Source organism: Hippoglossus hippoglossus, chromosome 6 (genome assembly GCF_009819705.1).
Source record: "Hippoglossus hippoglossus isolate fHipHip1 chromosome 6, fHipHip1.pri, whole genome shotgun sequence".
Taxonomy (NCBI): domain Eukaryota; kingdom Metazoa; phylum Chordata; class Actinopteri; order Pleuronectiformes; family Pleuronectidae; genus Hippoglossus; species Hippoglossus hippoglossus.
Window position 1 is genome coordinate 10,603,085 of NC_047156.1, and position 18,540 is coordinate 10,621,624.

The following is an 18,540-nucleotide window of genomic DNA, read 5'->3' on the forward strand; positions in this document are numbered from 1 at the left end:
AATTAGGGATGTGACATTAATTTAATATTTCCTGTCTCAAACCATAGTCACAAAGTGCCTCACATAAATTAGATGACACCAGAAAATAGTAATACACAGTAAATATATGAAATAAAAGCAGCGGAGAACATACAACAGAGAGAGAATGAAAATGCATGAATCCAAAGGACCTGGTGAGACAGAAGCCAGTGTGAATAAACTAGTTTTATGTTGTTTTTTTAAAGGCTTCAACATAAGTAGGTCTGATGAGTCACATAAATATCATGTAGTGAAAAGTACAATTATCCCAGCTGAACTGAAGAGGTAAAAGTGTTAAGAAGCATAAAATGAAAATACCCAAGAAAAGTACTTCTACATTATATTTCAGTACATGTACGTTATAAGGATAACGCATCTGCCATTGAGGCCCAGAACTTGTCAGCAGACAAGGTATTTATGTTTTCTCAAAACTTATTCTGAGTTTGTCACATAGTGTAAAATAATCTGGCCACAATTGCAGGGTAGATACAATAATACAAGAATGAGAAATAGAGTTTCATTGTGTTATGTTAGGTCTTATTTATTTTATAAGGAGAGGCATTCAGGCACAGAAAAACAAGGACAATATCAACAAACACAACAAAATGCAGCCAAATAAAACAATAATAATTAATACTGTGACAAAATAACTGTATGTCCATTTTCTAATGCTCCCCAGTGTCTTCGGTGAAGTTACCCAACTGACATCGATATCATTTGTCACAGCAAATAAAAGCTGTGCTGCTGCAACGATTCTTGGAAATTTCAGTTTGATAATTTCTCTGCACTGAGTGAATAGAATACCCCACCACAGGTCAGCCGTGGGTCCCCAAAGCGGAGTCGCTCCTCACAGGCCTCTCCACCTTCACGGTGCTCGGGTCACATTCCAGCATCTCTCTGATCCAATCATCATCCAGCGCTCCCTCTATGAACTCCTCCAGACTGATGATGGCTACAGACATAACAAGGACAGAGACAAAGAGCAGAGGACAGACTCTATTAAAATCACCAGCTTCTGTTTCTTCCTAAATCTATGCCTGCAAGTGTTTGAATCATGGAGTGGGAGTTTAATATGTTTTAATGCTTTAATTTTGATGTTTAAATTAAAGCAATTTAAATTAGTTATGTGCCCACTTCCTCTCTTGAACTCTGACTGATTAATACTGGTCTTAAAATAAATGTAAAATAAATCAAATGTTTTTAGGTTTGCAATACCTCACTTGAAGGTTGTTAGAAATAATAATTATTTAAGATGAGCATCACTTCCATAACTTTTTAAATACTAATTTATATTTGTATTTATATAACTTATTAACTTAAATTGAACAAACCTCATTCATTTGTGTGTTACCAATTGAAGCAATATTTAAATGTTGGTATAAGCGATTACATTTTTTATTGTATTTCTCTATTTGAGTTATTGTGGTTATACAAAGTCTTAAAAATCCTACAGTGAACTAGAAAACAAAATACCTTGTTGTATGCTTTTTAAACATGAACGTGAACGTCTGTTATTTGTCTGATATTAAGCAGGATAACGAAAAAACTACAGGACAGATTACCACAAAACTTGGTAGAAGGAAGCGGTATGGGTCAGAAAAGTACAGATTAAATCCAGATTCACTTTCTTTAACATTGTAATTTGGGTTTTTTTTCTTCTTCTTTTGGCATTTCCGTTGTTTTCCCAGAGAATACTTCATGGATCTTGTTGAAAGTACTCTTTAGTTGACCTATATTTATGAGTGTGTAAATAAAAAATCTGGATGTAGTGAATTTAAATGTGTTTTCATAAGGGAAATGATGGGCCTTGGTGGAAGTGCTCCCTGAGTGCCCTTCTAGTTATACATGGATCCCAAGTCCTTAACAAAAACATAACCTGAGGACATGAGGTCAGTCTATTGAAAGGAAAAAGGCACCGAATGCTCGACAGAGTATGAGTGTGACATCCATTGTTTCAAGCTGAAATAACACTGCACCACGATTTCAAGCAGAAAGAGGAAACAATTTCTTCACCGTTATTGTCTTTATCTAATCTCACAAATATCCTGTTGGTACATTCTTCAGCTGTGAGTGGGTTGGGCTTGGTCAGGGCAGCGGCTACGCTCATCTTATTAACTGCCTGTGAAGAGAGAGGACAACACAGATGGTGAGCTTCAAACATGTGACCTGAATTTGTATGTGTGACACAGAAAAGTGCACGCACACGCACACACCTGCATGATCTCCAGCATTTCCTCCTTTGTTATGGCTCCGTCTCGGTCTTTGTCATAAAGCTTGAATGACCAGCCCAGTTTCTCCACAGCTGAACCGTCGATCAGCAAACTGATGGCCATGACGTACTCCCTGAAATCAACCACCCCGTCCTACACAAGACAACCTGCATTAACAGCTTTGTTTACTGGATAAAAAAAAACACGTCAACATCTATTTAGATGCCGCACTAAGACATTGTTATTTGTTATAGGGCTGGGCATTAAAAACAATAACAATTACTGAAATACAATTTTAATCAATGGTTGAATAACTTCAATAAATATTGATGTATTTCCTATGTATAGTGAAGGCACAGTGAGGAGGTTTAACACAATTGATCTCAGATTTGAACAATGTTTTTTGCTGTTTATCATTTTCATAAAGAAGTGTTTAAAACCACAACATTCACTCAGGAGCAAAACTCTGTCTTTAAATCTAGAAGAAATAATAACAATCTGGATAACCTTTTTTGGAAAGATCATCCAGCCTTAATCCTGTTAATGCTGAAGGAAAATAGAAACCGATGTGTCCTTCTGAGTAGTTTTCTCACCCCATTATTGTCCAGCGTGCGGAATATCTGCTCTGCATACTCAGCTGACTCACTGCCCACTGTCCCATTGCAGAAATGCCTCTGAAACTCATGAAGAGTGATCTGCCCGCTGGGACATTCATGCATAAACTTCCTGTGACAAAAAACAGAAAGACGTTTATTTAACTGTAAAACCTGGAGGGTCAGTTTGGATGTAGAGTCACATTTGCAGCAGGAGAAACCGGAGAGAAAAATGAAGAGTTTAGAGAATTGAGGTCAACCTGTCCCCGTCCTGTGTGTGTGGAGATTACCTGTGTCTGAAAGCTTGTGTACACCTTAGGACTCGAGTGCTAAGATAATTAGGCTGAATCATTTTGAACCAATTTACTACAGGGTGACAAGGCCGAGCCATTCAGCAGCGCGTAGTCATGGGAATAATGTGGGGATGAACACAATATCGCTCCGGTTTATAGGACTGCACACATTCAATGAAATATAGAATAAGGAAAACAAGTCAGCATCAAAAAGGTAAAAGAGATATTTTGTAGCTTAATCAGGGAAACATCAAATTATATAAAGGACACAAAAGGGGACACCTCTTAAATGCAGTTTAACTCAAGGTTTTCCTCTCCCTCTCCCTCATACATGCATCTTCTACCTGAATACACACGACACTGAACCTCTGTAGATCAACTCTAAAAAGCCAAATAAAAAATCTTACCTGAACCACTCATACAGCTCTGTAACATACGACTCTCCTCTCCTACAGGGCAGGTTGGCAGTTTGGCCCATTCTGTTCAGGAGAAGCTATAGCTCTGCATCCACCACTGACTTTATATACACTACAAATCCCAGGCTTATGCCACGCTTTCTTAATTGCGCCAACTACCTCATCACATATCACTTAAATCTCTCCTCAGAGGGAGGAACGGTGACGGAGGGAGAGGGGGTGCAACAGAAGGCAAATGTAATTAGTTAAAAAGGAGGCTGCTGCGGCTTCTTAATCCGCTTCACACTAAGGACGGAAAAATGCAGAATGAAAAGCTCAAATGTTCTTCTGGTGTTTGAAAATATTCCCAAAGTTCCTGTTGAGGGTTTAGTCAACTAATATTTATTAACATGACATCCTGAGAAGACAGCCCAGGCGTAAGTAGCAGCAATAATGTAGTTAAACAAATACAGTAAGTGCTTCCTCTGGGGCCCACGAATCAAACAAGAGTGAACTTATAAAAATGGCAGGAAGGGATACAATGGAGGCAGCAAACAGCCCCAGACTGCCTGATACAAGCCCAAAGGTTGTTGAGGTCCTTAACAAGTCTAATGATGCAAAGAAAACAACAAAAAAAACAAGAACAATTAATGATAGAATAACTGCATGCAACTAGACACCAAGCAGGGCATGAAATCAAAACGTAAGGTTCCCTAGCTCATATACAAAGTCTAGTGTTTTATATCAAATGGAGACAGAAGGAAAATTGTGTGACCCTCTTTGCAAAGTTCATCAGTCACGGTCGAACGCTGAAGCGAGAGCCTTCTGGGAAATTACAGTGCAATGATTGAACAAGAACGAGAGGAACAAAAAATAAGAACAATTTACATTTTGCGTAAAAAAACCAAACAGCCTGTGTCTATGGCACAGCTCCATAGCTCTGGTGGTTTGGTTAGTGTTATTGAGTGTTGAAGCCAACGTGTACAGCTCCCATTGCATCTGTGAATAAGCTTCCACTTCATTCCTGATGTGCACAGTATGCTATGTTGCATCGAGTGAATCCAATCAGGTCCATTGGGTGGGAAAGCAGAAATGTCCAAAGGCACTTTGGACACAGGCGGGAGGGTCCTCGTGAGCTCAGCTGCTCTGTCCACCGGCTCCTCGTACTTTCAAGCCTTTAGAGGTAAAAGTCAGTTTTCTCCATGATTCACAACCAACATTTCTATCCTCAGAGCTCGAGTTCTTATTGGACAAATCCTCAGCAGATGAGTATAAATTGTGGCCCGAGTTACCAACGGGAACAATGGCATGGCATTCAAGCAACACAGTTCCATATAATCTATATGTGTGGACAGAAATAACGGCTATTAGCTGACTGGCTGGTTCAGGTACGAATAACAAAGGGATAAGATGCAGATTTACAGCCTAAACACTTCAGATAAAACATGTTTGAGGAAAAAAAAGGAAATCAGTTTACAGGTTCTGACTTGATAAGTGTAACATACACAACAGTCTTGCTGTGTCCCAAAGAGGTCATTGAATGACTTTCAGTAGTTTGTCTTCTTAATTTCTTTATTATAATGTGTAGACTTTGTATATTTTCACAACTTGGTGTTTATCCTCAAAATAACTTTTTGGCATCGGCAAGGCATAAACAACCAATATTTTCAAATTTCACTGACAATAAATTGAGGCATTTTAGTCAATTCAAATTTTTCCATCTCACTTCCACATGATCACTAACATTTAGCTCTTAACACGATGGCTATCAGTGTTGAAAAAAGACGTGCAATCGTAAGCAGGGGCCAAACAGAACTCCATTAGCTAAATGGATACAGGAACCATACGTGACTTCTTCACGTTCAGTCATCAGTATGTCTAACGTCTTCTGAAGTTGAGTCATGCAGGATATGAGAGTGACAATAACAAGGAAAGATAAAGAGACGTATCCTAAAGTTTAGAATTTATGGAATGAAAGGTCTGCATAGCATAATCCCTTAAATGAATGCAGGTGCACGACGAGCACGTAAAACATAAACACGTCTTCTGAAAGACCGTCAGCGCATAAAAGTACATGGGGAAAAAAACAAAAACCCACCTAAAGCTATGGCTTAGCTGCCAGATTACAAAGCAGACAATCAGTGTAAGAGGAGACATACAGATGAACAGGTACAGACTGGTGACTCCGACCCCACATACCAATGCACAGAATGCGGGAGAGAATGTGAAGCGTAAACTGAAGGACAAAACACTGCTACACTTACATTGAACTTTCGTTTTCTGATTGCATGGGGCGGCTTTGCTTCCATCGCTCCCTGAGTTATGACTTCCACCATGAGACTCAACCTGAAACGGGTTTGCTGTTCAGCCACTGCTACCAGAACCTCCATTCCAGCACCTCTAAAGTGCTGTTTCACTTTGCATGAAGTAATACTGTTGTGCTCCTATTGAACCGATAGGAGAACGTGACTGGTTATTAATTGTTAATCTCTAACAAACGCACGAAAGTGATGGCTTTTGTCAAACAGCGTTAAATGCTTAGAGCTAAAAGCAAAAAGTATCCAGGGCAGCCTAAAAGTGAACACACGTAAAATGGAAAATATTCTTCCAACGCAAACTATCCCTTTAAGACAGATATGGCCTGAAGACATGGTGTTTGCAATCATACCAAATGTACATATATACAGTAAAGTTCAAGTCAGTGTACAAAAGAGGTTATTGGACCCTTTCCGTGGAAAATGTTCAGATACTGACAAGAGGAAATCTCTGAGCAGCACATCATTAGGGTGACTGTCAAAGTTAGAGGTTTATGGAAGTGTGGTCTTCCGTGGTACAATGCCTACCTACGGTTTGGATCCTGAGGGGGGGGGGTCGTCACAGAGATGGGCCACGTTGTCAAGGTGTCTTCCTTGCATTTTAATTAAACAAACAGTACCAAATCAAATTACAACCTTTTTAAAAAACATGAAGTCGATTCAGTGCATTATTTTGCTTTGTCACTCCCAACCTTTGATCACATGTTCGTGGAGAGAAATTCAAGCTGGAATCCGGAGCTGTCATGATGTGCGTCTTGTCACTGTTATTTGTGATCACGGGTTCTTAACCCTCGTGAGGCCTCCTCAGTTCAACAGACAGTAGATGTGAGGAGAGCATTAAGGGAACAGCGCCTCAGGGCAGGCGGAGCGCTGTAAGGCTTCGAGGCGAATCCTCCGCCCGGAAAAGGGGAAATAAGGATATCCCTTATTGACGTAGATCCTGCTCGTGCCACACGGAGACTACACAGCTTATGTGGAAAAGGGTAGCTAATAAATAAAGGGTTTTAAAAACCGAATGTGGCATCATGAAGTAAGCAGTTCTTGTCATCAAAAAAACTGATGGTCCAAGTTTTTGTCAGTGTGCCTCAGATTCACACTGTAAGAGCAGATTCTATAAAGACCAGCGCATGTCTTCAAAGTCCACAGCCTCGCCCAAGTTTGTGTCCGACTCCAGGAGGCTCATGATCACGGCCATGGCGGCTTCGTCATTGCTAAGGCTACTAAGGCCTGGTCCAACTACACTGTCCAAATCCATCTGAGAATTCTCCCCTGAGGAGAGATGAAGAGGCGGAGGAACAAAAGACAAGGAGATAAGATGAGATAATCAAACATCATCATAAACCCAGTCTAGAAATAAGCTATAAAACAGAAGCAGAAATCGAACCCATGAGTGTCTCTCCTCCAGAGAATGCAGCTCCCTGGGGCTCATCCTCTGAGCTGGACTTTCCTGCTATCTCCATATCTGCTGCCTCTCCATTTGGCACCTTAAGAGCGAAAGAGGAGAAAATTACAGTCCCAGCAGCAACATGGCAGGAGTTTGGTCCTGAAGGAAAAATAGGACGGAATCAAATCTGTGCTGGTTAAACGATGGCTTTCAACCTTTGGAGAAACCATAATTTTCAAGTAACTGTGATTGCTTCACACTTCACAAGTCTACCTCTCACATTTCTTAATAAAAAATATTACAGATAACCTCAAAGGTCATAATTACAGATCAGTGGAGAAGTTTAAAATTGGCCAGTAATCTTTAGGTTGACTGAAGGCTCACTCCCCATGAAAATTACACACAAGTGAGCATACTTAGTCATTTTTTTACTAAATATGCACATTTTGTACAATTTTGAAAATGGGAAAATAATTGCGTTGTGGAGTTCACCTCATGAATGACTGAGACAGATGCATCAATAAAAATATGCATGTATAGAAACTTACATTGTTGCTGTTTTGATTGTGAGTTTGTGGAGACTTATCCTGTGGTAAACTGAAGGGGCTGGCGTTACCACTGGAAGGGGATGAGTTCATCCTAAAGAGGCACAGACACAAATTAAAAGCTACAACAACCGTGGCAGTAAAAACTGTGAAATCAACCTCTGCTGTTTCGAGAACCCACCTGTTGAAATCCAGCAGCTCATTGGCAATCTGTGTCCCTATGCTTCCTGCATAAATCATACTCCCAGGGGTGGCGGAGATGCCTGGGATAATTGGAAGGGACTTCTTGCCATCTTCCAACAGAAACAAGAAGTTAAACATGACGGAACAGAAATGCTGCAGCCAAGGTATCGGATTACATCTCCTTATGTTTCTTTTTCCATAATCCATTTCAACTGACCGTCAGAAGTCTTGCACGACTGTTCAGACTTGTTTCCCGACCGACTGGCTTGACTGTGATGGTGCAATGTCATTGGATGAGAAACCAGATAAAGCAGCAATGAATAAGATTCTTTGTCGGGTACGAAGTTATTCAGGTAAGAAAGAATCAGATGGAAGCATATACTCACGATATGACTGTATTAGTTGACACTATGTATTCTACTTCTTTGGTCCAGGGATTTACAAAACTAAACCACTGACTTTGCAGAGTGACAAAAGAGCCACATTTTGTTTTGAACTTATAACAGTTTGTGTCGATTTTCTCTTTACTCCGCAGCACTATGGTGGAAAAACAGACAAATTAAAAGGACTAAACAGAGGAAACAGCATCAGTATCACCTGCTTAGAGCAGAGAACAGAGGACATGAAATACAGGGAGGTTTGGCAACACAGAGACCTACTTAAATAAACATATTGTTTCAGTGGGGACAGAAACTTAACATGTGATGTACCTCAACACTGCTGCTATACTGTAAATAAACATCTGATCTGAATTGGTCTAAATCATTTAAAAAAAGTGTAGCTGTCAAAAAAGCTAACAAATGATCAAAGACAACAAGAACAAAGACGAGTACTATGAGGGGACTGAAGAATGTATTTTACCTTTTCGATGTCTATCAGCTAAATGTGGTAAGTCGTCTTGGTGGAAGTACTCGTAGCATGATGTCCCAAGCAGTTCTTGGGGAAGATAACCAAGAAAGGTCGTAGCTCTGCAGAAAAAAAGCTAAGTTATCATGAGTTATACACACGTACTATGTTTTTAGAATTCTGTGTGCGCTCCCTTTGTTTCCCCTTTGACACCCAAAGTCTTTTATGTTAATAAGTATCAAAGAAATTTGAAATGTCACTGAAATATATTTGAAATGTGCATTGTAATCAAAGCCATGCACCAAACCCCCCCACCACCCCCTAGTTGAATTGACTCTACCTTTGATCGACAAACGTGAATTTGCCATCCATGGCGTAGCGGGTGATGAACTCTGTGGGTTTGACTCTCACTTCTCCGTTAACCTGGGGAGATGAGTGAGAGTGGATGCGTCCCACCGCCACCAGGCAGCTGAAGTCGGAGCTGTCCTGCTTGTCCGCCTCCCCCTCCCCCTCTGCTCCCAGCTGACTGGTGGGCCAGCTGCGCATGTAGCCTGTACAGTGAACTGTGCAGTACTTCTGCGACTCTGTAGGCGCATTAAGACACAAATCACATACATCAAACAAGACAAACACACAAAGACAAGATATAAGTACATTTATTCCTTTACACTGAAACTGTGAAACTGTTAAAATTATACAGGCTGTTGTCCATTAAAATAAAGAAAAACCCCTGTAGATAGTGATTCCCTTGCCTTTCTTTTTGGAGGAGCTGGCCTGGAATTCCTTCTCCTCCACTTTGATAGAAACCTTGTTGTACTTCATGCGACAGAAGAAAGAGCGCCGAGCGCCGGAACACAACCGTGCTCCGCCCACTGGGAGGTAGGCCTGGACCTGCAGACCGGCTGGGGATAGGAAAGAAGTGTTAATGTGCTCCCTCTCACACATACACACACTTATCATAGGTCACTTATGGGGACTTTTAATTGAGTTATTAATTATCTTGAGACTTACTTTAACCACAACTACTACTTACCAAATCCTAACAGGAATCACTGACCCAGGAATCAGCTTTTTCCGCATTTGGGGACACAGTTGTTGACAAGTTTTATTTTACTAACTGCTTTTTGGCCTGGAATTTGTCCCCAAAGGTAGCCTATGACAAACATGCAAACTTCTAGATTTGTGAAGACCCTCAGTGGACTCAGCCCCTTACCCTAACCTTAAGCAACAGAACTAAATGCCTAAACTAAACCCTCACTCTAACCGAGAGCCAAATCTTACCATCAAAACAAGTCACAACCTTTAAAACAGCCCTTTGAAGGTGTGTCCGAAAAGCTAAAATGTCGTCACACCTTATGGTCTAATGGTCAAACTGGTCCTCACAAAGTACACATACAGATACAACTGCTTTACTTTTAGCATCTATTAGCCGTTCACGGGGGTATAACTCAGAAGCTGACAGCTGCTCCTTCACTTTTCCCATGTCCTTAGGGTGTATGTAATCAAACAGGCTCTGTCCAATCAGCTCCGCCTAGAAGAAGAGAAGAAAAAACGCAGCTCGTCAAACAGAAGAAATTTCCCATGGTCAAAACCAGTCTGCATCTAGAGCAAGTCCTGCTGACAAATAGCCAATTTAACAAAGTACAGTGACTGAACTGTTGACCCCGGAGCACACCAGATACTGCATAGAGCAAGCATTTTGAATTTAGCAATTTGGCAAATTTTGAATAAACCTAACAGATCTATCAGGATTACAAATGTACAATCAGAAGCATAATGAGCCATAAACATTGGATACATGGATTACAAGCAATGGTTTCAATGCAAGTGTTTACATTAGTGCCAAGACAACACAACGCATCTGGTATGTCCGGGGTCTTCTCTGCAGATACAGTAACAAATGTAAAAGTGTTACCCGACTATAATTTAATATCTTCGTGACGGACTCTGAGACAAAAACAATTTTTCCACGATCACATCCCACTACAAACAGGAACCCATCTGCCGCCTGCACAACAAAGAAACACGGGGGGAGAATAGGAGGAGCTGATGAGATGACATGATCAAAACAAAGAGGCTACACTGAGCAAATATTACATTCATCTATTTACATTATATTTATTTTACATAGTTATTTAAGTAATAAGAAGCATTTTTAAATAATCAATAAGAAAAGTGATTACAATTTAAATTAAATGTTATAAGTTATAATAAAAACATTATAAATACTATCAGCAGAAAAACAAAGCCAAAACATTTCCTCTTTTTTTTTTAAAATGCTTGTTTTTTGTATGTTTTGTACGTTTCTGATTAATGTAACTCACAGTAAAGCCGGGGCGTTGCCAACTGCATAGGTTTGTAACCAATACATGGGTTAGGTTTGCAACCTATGCAGCTGGAACTGGCCAAAGTAATTATTTTAATATCAAATCATAATTCTCAGCCTCCATGATCACTGGTACCTTAAGAACAAGGTGTTTGAGCTCCTCATTAGGAAGGAATGATGGCTTATAGTTCGCTTCAGAAAAGGAACTTGCTGAACCTGAAAATACAGACACAGTCATGTCAGATTAATATGTTACCATCAGTAAATTGAGTTAAAGGAACATTCTTCTTCATTAAAACCTGGGTTTCTATGTTCAGAGTGTCAAGCCATCAATCCTAACCCTAACATACAACTCATTAAATGTCCTGTTGAGTGCATGAACATGGTCACAGGACTAAACCCCATTAACCACAACAGTCATGTCGGCAGGTCATCAGTTGTCTCTGTACCTTTGAGAGACTTGAGGTGCTGCACAGCCATTCTAAGCACAGTGAGTTTGTCCAGTTTGCGAGACATCGGGTTACAAGTCGGGATCATGGCTGATAGTTTGTCGATGAGGATGTTCATTTTGTCCCGTCTCCTCTTCTCAATTTGGCTGTGTGGTTCCCTGCAGACATATGAAATAAGAAAACCATTCAGAGGACTCGGAAATAAGAGTTTCCTGTTATGACTCTACAATCCATCTGGGAAATGTATCATACTCTATCTTTGGAACTTCACAGTGGATGTTTTAAGCCTAAAGATAATATCATAAGAACATAGAAATGTTTTAGAAATGCAGTGTTGCCCAAAAAAACCTACCTGATACATTTCATTTTGACATGTTGGTCATCTCCATCCGACCTGTGGAGAAGAAAAACACACATTTGAATTGTTTACATGCTGAGCAACAACATGCAAATGTGTACTATCACAATAACAACAGGAGGGTTTTTAACTAGCACAACAGGACTGCAATTTATGATTTTAAGTATTGATTAATCTCGTAATCAATTCATCTGTAAATTGACAACCAAAAGATGGGAGAAAGAAAGAAAACCAGCACGTCCTCGCATTTAGGAAGCTGGAATCAGAAAACATTTGATATTGTCCACTAGTTTGTCTTGAAAAAATCCCTAAGGAGATTAATCTTTTGAAAATAGTATAAAAACAATTAACATAATAGTGTTGTTGAACTTTTACTTGACGAATATTTTTCTCAGTCCACTAATCAATTGATTATCTCATTGTCCCAGCTCTACACACAGTACCCGTTATCGTCGTCTTCCATATCTGCATCAGGGATGGAAGCAGATTTTGAATCCCTGAGAAGAAGAAAAACAACAAAGTCAATTACAACCAGCACCAATTTAAGTGAGTGGATTGATGAGATTTTCTCGAAGTTCTAAACAGACTAAAACAAGTCACACTCAGACTCACTGGATGTCTATGCTGCCCTTGCGCTTCCGGGGCATCTCCATGCTCAAGGACACGCCGGCAGCTGAGGAAGCGGACATCAGGCTGGACAGAGACATAGAACTGCTTTGGTTTTCCTCGACCAGCAGATCCTCTGAAATGCACAAAACACAATGAACTGCATCTGGTCACAAGGGACTGAATGTGTGTCTGAAAGTATGTTCCCACACTCTGCTGCATTTCACTGTGTCAGATATATGTGGTCATATTAAAGGTTTCCCCCAAAACAACCACTGTAAAACTGCATTAACTCACAGACTGAGTCATGTTACTCCTTAAAAATGGCCGCATATGAGTCTAAATTGTTCAGTTTACTGTGAGAAGCAAGAAATGAGAAGCTGGAACCTGACAAATTGTTGTAGTTTTCACTCTTTTGTTTGATAAGTGACTGGAACACAAAAACTTATCAAAATTATTATAGGTGCACAGGATTGGGTTCTTTGATTATTCTTTTATGCACTTGTATTTATCCAGTGAGGACCTTTAATATTCCAAAAAGAGGTCGTCTTAAAGATAAGAAGAGCTGGCTTGTGGCTAAAAAGGTAAAATGCTGAGATCTGCAGAGCATGAAGTCAATTCTTGGTGTGGTAAGTAAATCTTTAACTGAGCCTCCCTCTTGCTATACACGCACCCGTGGAGCAAATCCTCATAACCTTAACACAGCCAATAATCAGCCTACTTATTAACTCATAACTGGTTGTTCTGGTGTAACTGCTGCAATTGACTTATGGGAGCCTTGGCCTCTGTACACGCTTCAGTCACACGTTTCTCTGACGCCAGCGTGGGGCTGGGCCGATGCTATCGTCCAGAGCAATGGCTGTCTCTAAAATAACATAGGAAAATATATTTATCACGAGCCGTGTCCTGAGCTTGCATTTTTTGTCCCGATTCATATCTTTGAATATTTGTTACAAAGTGCAATCTCATAACCAATTTACTTAAATAATTATTAATAAGCATGTGTATCTGATACATTGAAAGACCACAGCTGCAACTTATTTTTATGAGCTTTTATGCCCACTATGGAAAGTCATTGATCAGAAGTCTGTCAGATTAAATCCATTGATATGAATGAAAGAGCATTTTGAACACCGACAACAGTGACATGAAGCAAAATGCAAAGATGACTCACTCGGTTGGATTTTTCGGCACTGCAGAAACATTAGTCGTGGGTGTACGGCGGCGCTTATACAGAGTGGAGGTTCTTCTCTCACAAACCATCTTTGACAAGTACTGACAGCAGCGAGCACACAAACCTTAAAACAGTCAAGTTTAATTTGGGCCTGTTATCTAGACGCTCGACTTTTGACCATTTATTTTAGAATAAGTATGTAATAAATATTTTTTGTCCGACCTACATCCAGAGTTATTCACATTACTGCGATATTTACCAGAGAAAAGCATGTGCATGGGTACTGACAAATTGGCTGTTTTTATGTTGATAATTTTCTGTTATCAAAAGACGTGTAGCTACCATGACTATGATTTATTCATGTTTCTCAGCAGAAGGTGAGATATGTATGTGAGAGACACCAAATGTGGCTCATATCCATGAAACCTATTTTTAACTCCGCTCCACCGACCTTGTGACCCAAATAGATCAGTAACAACCTGGGTTTTAATCCCACTCCCACTGTACAAATCTGATGGATTACAGGGTTAGAGCGAAGGCACCTAGATTACTGGACATCACGCCAAACACACGTCCCTCTGCCAACTCCCACAACTCCTCCGTCAAGCTCACGCGTTCATTAACTTGTCCATTCACTCAATCCTTCAATGAGTATCTGCTGCTACTGCTGCACTCAAACACCCCCCACGCTCTGAGGCTCTTCCTCACATTGTCACAGAGTAAAACGATCACAAAAAATGATTGGTGTTTTTTTTCTTTTCAATTAAGTTTCTCAGTTGTATTTTAAATTATTTTGCAACCGGAGCCACAAAAAAAAGTTTAACTGCAGGAGTGTTTGTATCCTTGGATCTAATTACAAACTCATGTGCAAAACAGAAATAATCACAGATGTGGCTACAATAAAGGTTTGTCGAATTAAGTCATGAGCTTCCCTACTTCACATAAATGAAGTTAATCATAAACCTACAAACAAGATCTGAGCACAAAGGCTGCAGTCTTCCACTATTGCCAAATTAACAGACACGCAATCTGAATGTGGAAAAAGAGATCACTTGAATATTATGCTCATTAAGACATATTGTTGTAAACTTCTCACAGGAAACTAGACAAGAAAGTCTCAGTGAAAGGACCACTGGTTATCTTGACTTGGTATATGTTAATAAACGTGTCCTGTTTGTGGCGAACATTTGAATCCCTATAAAAAGAAAAAAATCACATTTTACAAGCATCAGTAGAATCAAACTTGAAAGGAATGTCATCTAAAGATGAACCCATTTTTTCAACAATTTTATTGATCAGTAGAAAATGTAGAAACCATTTTATTAAGCAATTCCAAACAAAAAGTTCAAACATTTATTTTTTCCCAGCTTTTCTTTGTTTACATGATAAAAAGCTGGATAACTTGGGGGTTTTAAACTGATGGCTGATTGAAAAAAAAAAAGGAATATGACAAAATAACCCTGGACATTTTCTACCATTTTCAGACACTTAATAAACCAAATTATTGAATCAATTAACTAATAAATCAAAACAAACAGGTTATTATTTTCATAAGCAATTACTCTGTCTGAGCAGAAAATGCTTTTAAGTAACTGGAGCTTAAGTGACTAGAACTAGTGATAGTTTTATATTTTGGATTCAAATATGACCTCAATTATTAATTGCTTATCAAAATAGTTTGTTTAATTTCTGACAATTGACTAATTAATCTACAGTAAACCTAGTTTAGTCACCTAGTAAAAGCTCGTTTTTCTTGCCATCAAACAAATGTAATCTGTAATCTAATGAACCAGTTCGATGACAAGCTTGAGTCTGGTCTGTAAAACCGGTCTCAGGGGTGAATAAAGTTAGTTGTGCAGTTCGAGTCTTGCAGGTCAGAAGTTTAATATAGCCTGGACGATACATTGATGGCCAGTGTGTATATCTAATAACAGTAATATAATCAAGCCTTTACATTTTTAAGTAAGTACACAGAGACACATATCTTATCACGTATACTCAGCCATTGAAACAGAAAAGTGAAGAAAACTACATTCGAAGTGGGTTATTTACAAAACAGTGTTATTCAACTCATGCATAATCAGTTCAAGCACAGTCAGTTGTTGAACTCCAGTAATAATACTCCTCTGTTGATTCCATAAAGATAAAAAATACAACTGGTGTGTTGTGCGCATGTCTAAGAGGAGAACATTTGTTAAACACACAACTCATTCATATCAAGAATTCTTCAGGACCAAGTGGAGAGAGAGTCTTTGAGGAAGTCCTGACTGATAATAACAATTCTGATGTTTGACCTACATTCAACGGAAGCATCATGCAACACCACAGAGATGCAATGTGTAAACACCACCAGAAATACAACATGTCTTCATATTCTAGTACAACAACACCATCTTATTATGATTAGTCCTTTTATTGGCAGGGCTTGACATTTCCCTGGAAATGTGGTTTCCTGGAAAGCCTGCAGTGAACACTCCCTCGTGGCTGCGGAATTAAAAGCTCTTTCAAAGGCTTCAGACTAAATGGGACACCTTCTCATATACATGTTCAAACATAACAATAAAAAAGGTGCGTAAACAACAGAGGGATTCTTGAGGAGCAAGGTTAAATAACAAGAGTCTGTTTAGTGAAGGGAAGTCGGTTTGAAGGCAAATTTATCACAGTTTAAAGTGAATTGATGTTGAGTCAATAGATAATAGTAATAAATAAATAAATACATAAATAAAACAGTAGAGTAAACGTAGAGTAAAGCCTGATCCGTCCTGGCTAACATCCGATCCTCGGTTCAGCGGGTTCATCCTCTGGGGCGAAGCAGCGAGCGGCCGCGGATCAGCTCGGGCCTGAACGCGAGCTAACGTCCCCGCTTGGTTTTCACAACGTGACACCGCTTCTTCCAGAAACCACGGACCACCCCCCCCAGTTATGACAAACCACCCCGGGTGAGACACTATCACGGCGGGTCCAACTACCTCCGTCTCGGCCGTGTCGAGAAAGCCCCCCCACCACCGGTGAACAGGCCAAGCTACAGCGGCTAAGCTAACATTTGGTTCGGTCGCTCGGGTCAACGTTAGCACAAGCGACGCCGCAACACAAACACGTTTATTTCGCATTTTAATGACACTGCCACCCGTGACAACCCGAGATAACGATGTATGCGGACGTAACGCGGGGCTAAGGCGAGAAAGGGAACCGGGTCGGGTTGCACAGACGACGGGGAAGGCGAGTTTGTTCTACTGATCTACTGACCTACTTTTGGAAAAGCGCAAAGTTACGGTCAACCGGTGCAGAACACCCGGGTAAACACACCGCTGCACCCCGCTGCTTGACAGTAAATACACTCATAGTGCACACGTAGCATTACACGGTGTCAATGTTCAAAGTGGTAAAAACACAACTCGCGGTGTGTTTGAGTTACCTGCCGGTTCTCCGCCTCCCGCTCTGTCACCGCCACCAGCCGATGCATTCCTGGCCGACATGGCTGGAGCCGGTGCGCTGGGGCCCGGGACTCCGATGCATGGATGAGTGCGGTGGACTCGCTCCGGGACGCGGCTGTGCTGCCGGAGCAGGTCGTGTGGAGAGAGCCGAAGGGAGCTGGATGCCTGCGCCTTGTTGTTAATCGTCCTCCACGGAGAGAAGCAGAGCGGCGGCGGCTGCAGCGGTGGAAATGGGACAGTGTGGAGGTGGTGGAAGGGGGGGACGACGCGGAAGGCAGAGCGCAGTCTCCTCCTGTCGGTTCACCGGAGTCACCGCCGCTGCTCCGCCGCTGCTGCGCTTCCCTCCACGGCCGCTGGAAAACAAGTCTCCCCCTCTTCCTCTTTCATTACTGTCAGTCTTACTCTGTATTCTCCCACATGGCACTGTGATCACGTCTGTCTTGTTCAGCCACAGTTAAGAAAACTACACTATTTCTCCACTATTTCTGTGTAAATGTCCTGCATGGTAATGTTAAGGACCTGTTGGATGTTTTCTTATAATGTGAAAAGGATAACCATGCAGCTAAATGAATAGTGAATTCTTCTCATTAAGCAACTCTTCTTTTACCAAAACATTGTCTGTTCTGAATTGGTGAAGGGTAATATTTAAGTCTGTGTATACAGGTCTTCATATTCTAGAACAACAACACCATCTCATAATGATTAATGCTTTTATTGGCACGGCTTGACATTTCCCTGGAAATGGGGTTTCCTGGAAAGCCTAGAGTGAACACTCCCTCGTGGCTGCGGAATTAGAAGCTCTTTCAAAGGCTTCAGACCAAGTGGGACACCTTCTCATATACATGTTCAAACAGGTTTAAGCAACTCTTCTTTTACCAAAACATTGTCTGTTCTGAATTGGTGAAGGGTAATATTTAAGTCTGTGTATACAGGTGAATATACATATATATATGTTTTTTTTTTTACATTGATGAAAGAATAGATTTAAACAGATTAACATGTATTTATCTACCTGCGCTGACAGGCAACTGACTTTTCTGGGTCAAAGTTTCAAGTGGTTGTCCTTGTAATACCCATCTTGGCCACAAGTGGCTGAAGTGTATCACACTGGACTAGAAAGGATTAAAAGTATTCTATCTCAGTTTAGATAATAGCCTTTTTATTTATATTGAATAAACCACATTATTAGGTTGTTGTTGTTGTTTGCTGTCTTTGTTGTAATTTACCACCTTTATGTTCAATGGCTGTATTTTTAGTTGGTGTCATTAGATGTGCACATACAGACACCTACAACTATAAGATCCTTATATAAGTCCCACAGTAAAGACTGCACTGGACAGATGTCAGCCTTGTTTAGAGTTTATTCATTCTTTGTGTTTCTCTGCACAGTCACATTATGGACTCATGTGTC

General features: G+C 40.4%; 2 protein-coding genes across 4 annotated transcripts; both read right to left on the reverse strand.

The window, feature by feature from the left end:
• Window positions 1-575: 575 nt before the first annotated feature.
• On the reverse strand, window positions 576-4,933 carry si:ch211-245j22.3 (uncharacterized protein LOC563798 homolog). Its single transcript, XM_034587936.1, has 5 exons — window positions 3,522-4,933; window positions 2,822-2,954; window positions 2,232-2,381; window positions 2,032-2,137; window positions 576-970 (listed from the first exon to the last, which is right to left on the reverse strand). Exons 1-5 carry the CDS (start codon window positions 3,590-3,592, stop codon window positions 834-836), a joined length of 597 nt encoding a protein of 198 aa, XP_034443827.1. The 5' UTR covers window positions 3,593-4,933; the 3' UTR covers window positions 576-833.
• A 126-nt stretch (window positions 4,934-5,059) lies between these two features.
• On the reverse strand, window positions 5,060-17,493 carry arntl2 (aryl hydrocarbon receptor nuclear translocator-like 2). Of its 3 annotated transcripts, none has more exons than XM_034587933.1 (17): window positions 17,111-17,493; window positions 12,528-12,588; window positions 12,359-12,412; window positions 11,910-11,951; window positions 11,558-11,715; window positions 11,245-11,324; window positions 10,698-10,790; window positions 10,196-10,313; window positions 9,535-9,684; window positions 9,123-9,366; window positions 8,798-8,904; window positions 8,323-8,473; window positions 8,154-8,206; window positions 7,935-8,046; window positions 7,757-7,847; window positions 7,209-7,308; window positions 5,060-7,093 (listed from the first exon to the last, which is right to left on the reverse strand). In XM_034587933.1, exons 1-17 carry the CDS (start codon window positions 17,169-17,171, stop codon window positions 6,936-6,938), a joined length of 1,833 nt encoding a protein of 610 aa, XP_034443824.1. In that variant the 5' UTR covers window positions 17,172-17,493; the 3' UTR covers window positions 5,060-6,935. The 3 variants fall into 3 exon arrangements, with proteins under 3 accessions (XP_034443824.1, XP_034443823.1, XP_034443825.1); XM_034587932.1 differs by having other exon boundaries at window positions 12,528-12,657; window positions 17,111-17,483; XM_034587934.1 differs by lacking the exon at window positions 10,698-10,790 and having other exon boundaries at window positions 12,528-12,657; window positions 17,111-17,487.
• Between the last annotated feature and the right edge of the window lie 1,047 nt (window positions 17,494-18,540).